The sequence below is a fragment of the Pinus tabuliformis genome, chromosome 4_1, assembly GCF_031772625.1.
Source record: "Pinus tabuliformis cultivar Carrire ecotype Pingquan chromosome 4_1, CPIR1, whole genome shotgun sequence".
Lineage (NCBI taxonomy): Eukaryota > Viridiplantae > Streptophyta > Pinopsida > Pinales > Pinaceae > Pinus > Pinus tabuliformis.
In genome coordinates, this window is record NC_142303.1 from 462,894,535 (window position 1) to 462,907,647 (window position 13,113).

The 13,113-nt window shown below is 36.8% G+C and overlaps 1 protein-coding gene across 1 annotated transcript in view; it reads right to left on the reverse strand.

Moving 5' to 3' along the window:
* Positions 1-13,113, reverse strand: part of LOC149176428 (DNA polymerase epsilon catalytic subunit A-like) — a 125,097-nt gene that overhangs the window by 43,268 nt on the left and 68,716 nt on the right. Inside the window, 2 exon segments of the mRNA XM_089419910.1 lie at positions 7,253-7,443; positions 13,019-13,093. Of these exon segments, the coding sequence (XP_089276036.1) occupies positions 7,253-7,443; positions 13,019-13,093 (266 nt within the window).

A 13,113-nucleotide genomic window follows, 5' to 3' on the forward strand; every position in this document is an offset into this window, starting at 1 on the left:
TGCTGGCAATTAATGGCAATTATTAAGTAAAAGTTGATATTTCTTTTATCTTTCAAGCTGACATTTCTTTTATGAAGTAAAGATAAGGGAAATGTCATTTTTTACTTAGATTTTTAACATTATCATTAATTGTTTCAGGAAGTTTGAGAGTGATTTCAATCTCATCGGACATCATATGGAGAAAGTAGAATTCCATATCCCATTCAAAATTCAGTGGACTTGACAATTTTCAGGATTTCAAGATTAGCAGGAATGCAGCATTTTCATTGGATTCTATCATGTATGAGGGTATGGCATTGGCATTTAATCGAGAGCACCAATAACTTTATGTACTCTGATGTTGATGGGTCAGATTGTTAAACTCCTCTATCATGGTCTTGTTGTTGCACAAACTAGCAGGCCTAGTAAATAGTCAGAGGCTAGAGGACACAACAATAATCTGGGACAACGGCCCACTATCACCACAACCTATGTCCCCTTCTTTTCTCGGATTTTCACCGACGGGGGGAGTCCCAGTATGGAAGAAATCAACTAGGATGATAGGATCAATCATGAGGTCTATAGTGATTTCCAAAGCCCATTTAAAGGAGAGGCTCAATATGAGACCCGCTTGCTTCAATGAAGCTTAATGGCTCTCTAAGAAAGACCTAAAGTCGTAAGAATCAAGATCTAGAGGATTTATGATGTTATAACTAGGTTAGGTATACCTAGAGTCAAGATCTCCAAAATGATATAGGACCTCTCAATAAGCTCTTTAAAATACACAATTGCTTCTAGGAAATGTGTTGCTAAAACCGAGAGACCTAGGTTGGGTCCACATGAAACCTAGGGTTTCCTAATTTATCATGAGAGGGAGGCCTCCTGAGAGGACACTAGGCCAAGTTAGGACAAGGAAAGGTTAAGAATGATCTAGCTTGATGAAGGATAACCCTTAAGAAAAACTTTCATTATGACGTCCAAGATCAACTTTCAATGTCCGTGCTAGGGCTTGGTTTTTCTCACAAATGAACCGTTGAATTCCGATGAAACCTTGAGGATTTGTAGGAGAGACACCAATGTAATAATTGGTCCAAGAGGAACTACAATATTATCCCTCCAAATAAATTTGCATGATGCCAAGCAAGGTTGTCTAAGTGACTGGCCGAAATTTTTAGAAGGAAGAAAAATGATGAAAGGAAGGGTGACCACCAAAATTTCTTAGACTAGTGCCTTCCCCTTGGGCTATGGAGTCTTTATGATTCGAAATTTGGAATAATTCATTTCTCAGGGAGGTTGAAAAGTGATGCCCCAACACTAATCTTTCAGCAATTACCCACGCAAGATCAATGGGCTTTCATGGAAGAGAAGAAACTTCAATCCACTAGGAACATTCTTCAACTTGTTATCAATGAGTAACATGCACAAATTTGCAATCTAGCGATCTTTAACAATGATATTCAGCAATTAGGGCATTAAAGAAAGAACTAGTTGCACAATTCCCACACATTAGACATTATTTATGAAAAAATCTTCAATAAAATTCACTTACAAGATAACAAGAGATATATCCAATCCAAGATCAAGACAATGGCTCCAAGAAGAAAATTGAACTAGCCTCCAAAGATATTGAAATGCATGAAAGAGTCTCCAATAGTCATCCAAGAAGAAATGTGAATTTCTCAAGAAGAGCTAATCCAAGAATGTGATGATGATCCAATACAAAATGAGGCCTTTCTTATTTATATGAGGCTCCTCAAGTTCGGTTTAGCCTAATTAAGCCCCTAATAATATTTTAATGTGTAAAATAATATGTCTTTGGTGACAAGCCCACCAAATAGCTACTAAAGTGGATGATAAGCCATCCCAAAATGGCCGAAATAGTGCAAATGGAGTAGGAAGGGCACCTGGATCCCTGGGTTGATGGTTAGCAAGTAAGTCTGATGGTACCTACAGAGGCTGAAAGCTTTAGTCCATCTTAGCCCCACCCGGATAGATTGCCCTAGTCAGGAATCTAGTCCGTGGCACCGTGAGTGCCTAAACTGTTGGAAGACCTTGGATAGATTTCCCTGGTCAGGAATCTAGTCCGTGGCATTGCGGTGCATAAACTCTTCATAATTCATATGTTTTGAGATCTTCCTTGTACTTGTTATGAATACCTCCCTAGTTAAGAGGGAGTGTTGAAAAATGTAACTAGGTTCGGTCTTCATAAATGTATTTGAGTCACAATGAAATGTATTTATCAAAAGAATGAATGTATTTATTGTTATGACTATTAAAGCATGGGTTTCATGCTTGGGTAATCATGTTTTAGGTCAAAGTCCCCATTGAAGACTTCTAGGATTATTCTGAGTCATTAGAGTCATTGTCCATTTAAAGAGACCCTTCCTGGGCTTTTGAATCATGTAAAAAGGATTAATATCGAGTCAAATAAGCTATGTGTCACCTCCACACCAAGTCCGCCTCAAACTGGGTAATTCGACCTCACCGAAGACTATATATTGGAGCAGTTCGACTTCATTTGGGGCAATTCACTTTCTCTAAAACAAGTACGATATCCAGATCAAAGAACTGGAAAAGTGCGAAGTAAGGAAGGAAGTCAAAAGGAGTGTGAAATTGGAGACAGAGGAAGAAAAGAAGAAAATCGAAATTTTGGGCTATCTCTCTCTCTCTCGTGTGGATTCCTCTAGGATATTGAAGTCTCTTTTGTCAAGTCGAAGTTGTTGTTGCTGCTACTACAGCTAGTTGCTAGGTCGAAGCTACTACTGCAAGTTGTTGTTAGGTAGAAGTTGCTATTGAAGGGTTATCATCTGCAAAAACAAAAAAAGGGTTGACTTGGTGTGGAGGAAGTCTGGGTCTAGGTCAAGAGTCTTGGATTATCTCAAAGAAGTTATTAAGGAAGAGTTTTTTACTGGGTTTTCCCCTAAATAGGGGTTTTCCCTATTAGAAAATCAGAAAGGCAGAAAGATTTTCTTATTCTTGATAATTACTTGTTATGTTTCTTATTATTACAATTCTTTATATCTTCTTTCTTTTAGTTCATCAAGCAATTACCAAAGAAGCAACACATAAAACAATAGACATCAGATGTAGGCACTATGTCAAGAAATTCTTCCTTTCAATAGTATTCTTTAAAACTCTTCACCCTAGACCAGTGTTGCACGAAGCGCCCCCCCCCCCCGGTTCCAAGCCCCGAAGCGCGTCCCGTACGGAAGCGCCTAGGAAGCTTGGCCGGAAGCGCTTCCGAAATTTTTAAACGCTTCCTGGAAATTTGGAAGCGTTGGCGCTTCCGAAGCGCCGAAGCGCGCTTCGTGCGGCGCTTCCCAGACGCTTCCCAGACGCTTCCCAGGCGCTTCCCAGACGCTTCCCAGACGCTTCCGTACGCTTCCAGAAAAGCTTCCGGAAAAGCATTTAGAAAATCGTTTTTTTTTTTCAATTTTTTTTTAAATTTTAGGTGAGTTTGCTTGTTGGGGGTGGGTCCACCTTGGGTTAGGGTGACAAATGAAAGCAAAAAAAAATATAAATATAGCAGATGCTCCCTCATGGTAATGTTAAATTCTTAAAGTGACATTCTCCTTTATTTTTCATTTTCATCCTTTTACTTAAATTTTTAACATTACCATGAAATGACTCAGAATGTTTGAGAGTGGTTCCAGCCTCATTGGACTTCATATGGAGAAAATAGAATTTCATATCCTATTCAAAATTCAACAGACTTAACAGTTTTCAGGTATTCAGGATCAATGGGATTGTGGCATTTCATTAGATTATATCAAGTATGAAAGTATGCGATTAGCATTTAATCAAGAGCACCAAGCCCTATATGTACCCTGGTGTTGGTGGTGTTAATTGTTGAACTCCTTTGTCACGCGGCACGCCCTTAGCAAAAAATTACCTTTCAATCAAGTCAAAATCATCGATCAAACATGTTAAGCTTTTTCTACCATATTTTAAGTCTTGAATTAGGTAGTTTGATCAAAATTGGGCAATGTTGACTAATATCCCTAGACAATCGAGGTAGAGGCAAAGGCTAGACAAGAGGAGAAGAATCTAGATTCTAGATCATTAATGTACAATGGATGTTATATCTATCGTGATTTATGCAAAAATATGCATGTTTTCATGTCTTCTACAATTAATTTGGTATTTGGGATGTTTGTTTTGAGTATAAATGCAAAAAAATATAAAATATATATATATATATAGCAGACGCTTCCGCGGACGCTTCGCTTCCTAGATTTTTGGAAAATGACGCTTCGGCGTCCCCGCTTCCAAAAAACGCTTCCGCTTCGCTCCCGCTTCGTGCAACATTGCCCTAGACCAAGACCAAACCTTCCCTCCACACCAAGTCAGCCTCCCAGAATTTCAACCCCTTTCCAGCAACTTTGACTAGACAACAGCTTCCGACAACATAGAAACTTGGAAGACTTCGATCTCCCAATCCAGTACACGAAACAGAGAGAGAGAGGCACCAGAATCCTTAGACTTCCCCAAACTCACACTCACTTCGGCTTCCCGACAACAGAGTTCACACTTTTCCTAGCTATAAGAGATATTGAACATCTTGTGAGAGAGTGATGCCCCAAATGACTTCGACTAGTCTGTATTTATAGGCTTCTTGTGGGTCGAATAAGTGTCCTGACTCCTTAGGCCGACTTGATCTTCTTCTAGGCCAACTTGGTGTGGAGGATACATAAATAATATTTGACTCAATACTTAAGCTTTTTTCATGATTCAAAAGCCCAAGAAGGGTTTATTTAAAAGTCCAATGACTCTATTGACTCAGAATAAATCCTAGAAGTTCTCAATGGGGACTTTGCCCTAAAACATGTTGACCCAAGCATGAAACCCATGCTTTAATATGTCACAATAATAATAATAAAAATTCTTTTATTTATTCTTTTGACAAGTACATTACAAGATGACTTAAATAAAATAAATGAAGACCAAACCTAGTTACATTTTCCAACATTGCCCTGGTTGTCTGCATATATCTGGTGTCTTTGTGCTATTGTTTTTGGTAATTGCTTGATGAACTAAAAGATAAAAGAAGAACATAAAGATAAAAGAATCACAAGTAATTATCTATATAAGAAAATCTTTCTGCCTTTCTGATTTTCTAACAAATGGTTGGCTTAGGTGGCTGCAAGGGACTGTTGGTTGCAGGCTGAAGACAAATCTAAGAGAAAAGTTTCTTCTATAGGGGTCACCCATTGGTGATGGGTAACAGGTCATAGCAAAAATGTACTCTTCACTTAAGCCAAAATCACTGATTAGGCATGTTAAGATTGTCCTACCATGTTCTAAGGCTTGGATTAGGCAGTTCATCAAAATTGGATGGCATTGAATGATGTTGCTAGAGTGTTGAGGTAGAGGCAAATGCTAGACGAGGAGGTAGAATGTGATACCAATGATGATCCCAATATAAGAGATGGTGGAACATTGCTTGTCATTTATGTTTGTCATTTAAATATTCTTGCTCATTCATTCATAATGCTTTCTTTTAAAGTTCCAATATAATGTGGTAATTATAAAATAAGACATCATAATGTAAAATGATGTTCCCCATTTTCAAATTTTTGAGGGGTCACATTTCCAGCATGTATCCATTTCAGAAACTTGTAACTGTTATATGTTGCATGTATGTCTAGATTGGTGTGAATGTATGTTGCATTTATGGATATACGTAAGTGTTCAATCCCAGATTAGGAAAAAATAGAACCCTTGCTGAAGCATTACACATTTAAAATGAAAAAAAGTCGGTCGTGAGAAATACGACTGGTCCATGGAAAATGAAGCAGATGGACAGGACATGCATAAATAGGTCATCCTTACATTCTAACTATATTGGCATCCATGTTATCTTGAACATGCTAGCATGACTCACTGGACCTCAAAAGGTAAGTTTCAGACAAAGAGCCAATTGTGTAAAACAGCTCAGCCAACTCATTCATTGTAATAATTTGTGCTTTAATACCAAAGTTGGATAAGAAAGCAAGGATCCCTCAGAAACTTCAAACCTTGTAGTTCATAAATGTTTTTTTAGTTGCAATGACAAAACTATGCCCAACCAAAATTATTGCTTTTGACAGAAAATATTTAAATGTAGCTTAAATTGCATAAAAGATTATCCCGAGCATGTATCAGTGTTTGAATTTTACCAGTTTCAGGGAAAAAATGCTCGAAGTTATGCCCATCACATGAACACTTCACTTAAAGCTAGTTTTTGACCTTATGAATAAAAATACTGACAGGAATATTTTATTGTCATTGATGTTTTTTGGTTAAAAAACATGATGTATTTTTATTCCCGATGTTTTGGGTGAACACTTCACACATCAAGGAAGCAAAAAAAAAGATAGAGCAAATGTTACAAATAGAAGGGGAAGACAGCACATAAATAAGATCGGGAGAGGAGGAAAAAAAATGTTTGAAACTAAATAAACAAATAATCAGTAATTTCCAAAACTAAAACAAAAACAGAAAGATTTACTCAAATAAATGAAAATCTCATATCTTAAATACTACACAAACGTAAAATATTCACATGATAAACTTGAAATCTCAGTGACTGACCCAACATCGAACATTGCAAATCCAATTATAGGGGAATTTTAAAGCTCCCCACTATTAGTTTAGTCTAAATTCATGTATGCATATTTATGGCCCCTTTGGTAATGAGTTATGCACTTTTTGTACAATCAGAAACCTTGAAGCATCTTTTACGGGACTGTAGCTTTTCTCGATGATGCTGCAGAGTGGTGTAGGACCGTCACTCTCCTCTGCTTCACAGAAAGCTTTATTGGCATGCAGCTCTTCTTGGGGACTTGGGGTCTCTGGTTTTGTCCCACCTCTTAGGAGTTTGGTACTGTATTCAGATTTCAGCTCTGTTTACAATCTGGTAGCTACACTGCAAGTATGTTTTTTTCTGATGAGGTCAGTTCTGTCAATTCGTTTTGTCACTATTGGTGAAAAGAGGTATGTGTGCAACTGTCTTCCAAAGGTTACACCTTATTAAATGCCAAAGCATTCAGTTCTGTAGTTTATTCTAATTTTATTGCTACCCTAGTTGTTCAGGAAGAGTATATGATTCCATATTCTATATACTCTTCCAGTTTTATTTTTGGTTTTCCCTTTTTCAGCTGCTATGTAATTTTTTCTCCATGTAATATGAAATGTATTTTTCAACAAAAGAAACTTCATTTATTTGGGGACTTATGAGAACAGCAACAATTATTAGAAAAGTTCAAAAATCAATGAGATTAAATTTAAATACCTGTGATATAGATAAAAGAAAGAAACCGGATCCTGCATATAAGGACATTCTGTGGTAGTCTTCATGTGTAATTCACTTAAATTCCAGCCATCTTTGAGATTATGATTTCTAGCATTGATATCCACTTTGCAAACACAACCAAGTTGCAGCACTGCATAATAATCTAAAGGCATCTTTGTCTCATACACTCCCTAATCAAAATCAGAAAAGAAAGCATTAGAAGCCCACAAAAACAGACTCTAAAAATATCTTACTGACAGCCATGCTATATATTCCAAACTAAGCCAATCCGTGGCATGTCTCAGCAAATTTTTTATATAAATGGTTACAATTTCAACAAGTATTTTTAATGTTACAACACATTAATGAACAAAAGAAACAAAGAAGACAACAACTGTAATTATATTCTTAAAAATGTTATTTATAAATATCATACATTGTTGCATATCTAAAATGTCAATCATTTTCTAATGTATATTTTAATGTAAAATAGATTTTTCTAACACAATATAAGTATTTGCAAAAGGCTCACAAATGTCAGTCCACTTTGCAAAATATAGATGAACAGTTTCATGATGTGAAGCATTCATAGAACCCTTAAGAATCTCATACTAAAGAGAATTAAAGAATGGCATAAGGCTAGCCTGGAAGTTGGAATCTTTTATGGAAGTGTAAAGAGTGAGATCAAATAAATTGACAAGTTCTAGAAACAGTAATGTGATCAAAAGAACTAAAATAATACAGGATTCCAATGGAAGGAAGTGTAAAGTCCAGTAAAGAGTCAACCAAAGTATATTGCAATTATATAGTAAAAGTGCTATAATAGGTACCGCATACTCAGGTACAGCATAAAAGATGCAAACAATATTCAACAACCATTCGACATATATACAGTTACTCTTTGATATTTTCAGTTGAGCCATGTGGAAACCAACATAGAAATGGGGAAAATTAATGACAATATAAATAATACCTCTTCTAGTGACAATGCCTTCTTACTGTTAAATTTCCTTGAAACTATACTTAGATGAATAACTGAAAACAAAGCAACTAAATACTAAAACCAAATTTACTTTCACCAAGATACATAGTTTCTTAACAACTTATAAGCAATGGAATAAACATGAAAGGTAAAAACACAACACACAAATTGACACACTTGTTTGCTCAAGATGTTGGGTGTGGAGCCTGATTATCTTCCTGATTGTTTAGAGGATTTTTGTTTCAGCCGTGATTGGATCCCAGTGCATGAGAAAGGGTGTCGGGTGTTATGTATAAAATTATTTTACTAACTTAAATTAACTTCATTTTAGACTAAGGGGCATGATCCCCCTCATGTAATGGCTCTTAGGCTATATTTAAAGCCAGTGCTGTCTTTCATTGTAATTGTCATTCAATTATTAATAAAAACATGTGTATTTTTGTCTATTACTGAGCAAGTCCGCTACATTTGGTATCAGAGCCAACGACCGTCGTCCTACATTCACATTTAGGTTGTTGCCCCTTGTTGTTCTGTTGTTGCTAACCTGTACACCCGTCGCTCTTTTGTGACCCCGCCGTTTTTCTTGTTTTCGTCGTCGTCTTCCCCTGCATGTGTCCACCGTCTCCATCACTGGTCAACCGAATGTTCTGCTGTTTTTCTTACTCGTCGAACATCCCCGTTCACTTGCTTTCACTCTTGTCTGACTGTGTTGCACCTTCCCCGTTCTCAATCCACCTACGCTGCTCGTTTTCACTGTCCATACATCCCCCTTGATTGTCCATTGTTGTGTCATCCAACACCATTCATTCTGCCTCAACCGACCACCATTATCAATTCGTTGCCTCTGTTCCTCGCTCAACCGACCACCTCGTACCTCCCCAATTGGCACGTTCCACCCGACGTCACTGCGACCATCGTGTTGTCTCTTTCGATAGGTTCAGTGGATTTAACAATTCATAGTTATATTAATTACCATAAAGTTGTAATACTAATTTATTATATAATTTATAATTATATGATTAATTAATATTTAATAGTTATATATGTTAATTAATATTTAATTATAAATAAAGTGATTTAAAACAATTATATTTCTTAAAAAAAATAGGGTTAACTTAAGAAAAAAGGTTAAGCTAGATATATATACACCATCACATACCCAAGAATTGTCTTAATCAATGTTGATGGCTGATTTTAGTAAAAAATTGATAGATCTTATGAATAAAGTTACCAGACATTCTAATGAAATAAAGGAGCTCCAGGATACAATGAAGAGAATAGAGAGTCAGCTCGAGCAGAATCATAACGAATTTTAAAAAGATCATGCAATCTTTTCAAATAAGATGGATCGAAATCATAATGCAGCATCAATAGCTCATAATCAAACAATGGCGATGTTGAACTGTATTTGTGAAAAGTTGAAAATTACTCCTAATCAAATACCCCAGAATAAAGAAGCTACTCAACATCCAAAACCCTGAGTCTCCAAAAGCATCTTCCATGCCCAATCAACAAAATAGTAACACAAATTTTCAAAATATGCATCTCTTGAATTAATACCCCTTCTTCACCCCACCAATTGCTACATATCAACAAAGAGCAAAACTTGAGCTCTCCAAATTTGACGGTAACGAGAAATATAGTGTTGCGTGGTTCAATAAGCAGAAGAATATTTTGAGATTTACAGTATTGACAATGATGATAAAAAGATTAGGCATGCATCCATGCAAATGGAATGTGAAGCATATAATTGGTATATGTGGTGGAAGAAGACGATACTTGCTATTAGTTGGAATAAATTCAAAAATGCATTCTTTAAGAGGTTCCAAGATATTAAAGAAGAAGAGTTCTTCTCAACACTCACCAAGCTGCATTAAAAAGGAGATGTGGAGGAATACACTAAAGAATGGGAAACTCTAGCTACAAGAGTACCTGGATTATCAGAGACTCGTCTCATTCAATCATACATCACGGGACTTAAACCACATCTCTAGGCTAAGCTTGAGCTTCATGACATCACTTCTATAGAAGAAGCAAAACAGAAAGCAAAAGTTGCAGAAAAGAAGCTCAAAAGGATGCAGTGGCCAAAAGTTGAAAGAGTATATTCGAAACAAAGATTTCCCCAAATTGCTAACACGAATAATACAAAATATGTTCCACCACATCTTCGTGAAGGAGAAAAAACTAATTTGGAAATGCAAAGAATGAAAGAAGGTAAGTGCAAACGTTGTGGTGAAAAATGGGATCCTAAACATAAATGTGCTAAGGGAAAAGAGACCAAGAACCTATATACATGTGAAGCAACCAATGATTCAGACAATGAAGAATCAGACGTAGAAGAAGTTGAAGATTCTCCACACTTTTCTCTAGAATCAGATAACGAGAATATTTGCAAGTATCATTATCGGCCATGACAGGTATATCTCAACCCCAGACATTAAAGTTAAAAGGACATATCAAAAAGAACAATGTAATGGTTCTAATAGATACCGATAGCACCCATAACTTTTTGGACTTAAATATGGCGAAAAGGATCAACATTTTCACATATCCCATTGCCCAACATGAAAGTGATGGTAGTTGATGGAAAGAAAATTGAAAACGTAGGGAAATGACATACCCTAGTTGTAGTTTGTAACTTTGTTTGGTGTCGAGTTGAAAGACACTCCCTAACCAACTTTGGTATTGCAGGCCGATCCAATGGTCACGGACACTTATTCAGAATTGCAATATCCTATCTTTTTTGAGGTTGAATTGATTCACATTGGCAGGGGTTAAGTTCATCAATTTGAAAAGGCCAAGTTTCTTCAACTCAACGTGCAATTTTGGAGATCGATCTGCTATTACTTAAGAAATGAATTTATTGGGTAAGGGTTGACTGTCCATAAGGGGGTTGAATAGTCTCTGCCTCAAGAGAGGCTGATGCACTGGCTATTAAGTGACAAGGTTTGCGTAGGAATCAGTATACGTCGAGTCCTTGTCTCTCAAGCCGAGTGACAAGTAGTTGACTTGCAACAAAAATCTTGTCTTGGGAGGGCATTATTTATTAGAGGTCAAAGATAGATAGGGAAAATCTCTCAAGATTGTTGGACCGAGGCAAGTCGATTGGGTGAATCAATTTGATATTGTTGATCGAATTCTTATCAAAACAGAGTTATGTGGACCGAGAGACAAATCACCAAGGGGTTGAATTAATTCATTGAGGTCATGCTGCCAAACTGATTGAAGCCAAAGAAATTGTTGGAACGTGAGGCAAGGTTCAGGGTCGAGTTCCAAATGGCTAGGGACTGAGAGCTGATTCCATATTACCGAATCGAACTGGGTAAATCGTTGTCTCAAGGGCCGCCGAATCCACATGCCCAAACTCAGGAATGAGTGTCATCCCATCAACTAAGTTGAGTTTCATCTATGCGCGGAGCAAATAAAATAAAAGGGTCAACGTCAATAAGTGAGAAGGTCGCAAATCGAGCAAGGCAAAGTTGGGGTCGCATCCCATATTTAATAGATCGCTAAGTCAAATCCCTTGGATGGATCTTCATACTTGTGGGCCGATTGCTGAGTAAGGAGATAAACACGTATTACTCTGGGTTCTACACCACATCAGCAAGAAGTAAAATTGTTGGGCCAGAATGCATGATAAAGGAAACCATAAATTCTCTGTGTGGAAAGATCAAACTATCGCAAGCAATGTTGGGTGTATTTTTCTGAATGTTCTCACTCGGCTTCATCTCGTTATTTTGTAAAATTCCTCTGAGTTATTATTTAATAAACATGGTGGATTTGCAACTCATTTTCTGTGTTTATTCAACTATTGGTGTTGTCCCTTAATTGAATTCGCATGGATACATGTCGTTGTTTCCTGGAACTAGGATTTTGCAATTAAAAATCCTTTAGAGTACTAGTAGATTAAGTACTGGGACATTACAATCATCTTTCGGGAAAACCTGGCACAGTGAATTTGTGCAATTCATTTCATTGAGCACATATTTTGGGCATTTCCCACTATGGACTATATACTATGTTTGACATTTTCCATTTCAAATGACATACCTGCTTATTTTTATTAAATAAGTTAATTACTTATCATTTTAGTTTTTAGTGTTACATTTTAGAATTTTAGGGGAATCATGAATGGTCATTGGTATGTATCACCATTCATCTATGAATTATTCATGACCTTTTTAAAAAGTTTATAACTTTAATTGGTATGATTTTAATATTTATATATTTGGGGCAACGGCTCCTATGTCTTACCCTCAACACACCCTGTCATCCCCTGAAATTTTATTTTCGGGGTGGCGAGATCTACAAATGCACAAGATACACATCCCGACACACTTTGTCATCCCGTGAAATTTTATTTTTGGGGCTGTGAGGTCTACAGATGCACCAGATACACTTACATACATACCAGAAACTTAGTGGAACATTGGGTCAGGCACTAGCACTCTGTCGAGTAGCATTATCAGCAGGTAACATGAGAATTACATCTTTATCTCCCAACATTACATTCAGAATCCTGCTAGTACAACATCCTTAGAGCTCTTCTGTACATTCTCTCATCTTTGTGGTTTGTCAACTCCTCTTATATTGACAATATTACCTTTACAATTGTCGGATATGACAAAATTATAGAGAGAAATTTGGATATCTCTTGTTTGTGCTTTTAAACCACAGTTAGATTCCAATTTAGAAAAAGTCAGTTCAACCAAAGCTAACATTGAACAAGATGCAACATATTGTCTACTAAAATTTCTCAAGTTACACCAAAGAGTTAATCTAACCTCTACTTCAGGATCTGCCAGGTGAGCAGCCAGCTTTCTTCCTGCAACCTTGAATTGTTCCTCATCAACAACCACCTACAAAGGGAAATTTCAAA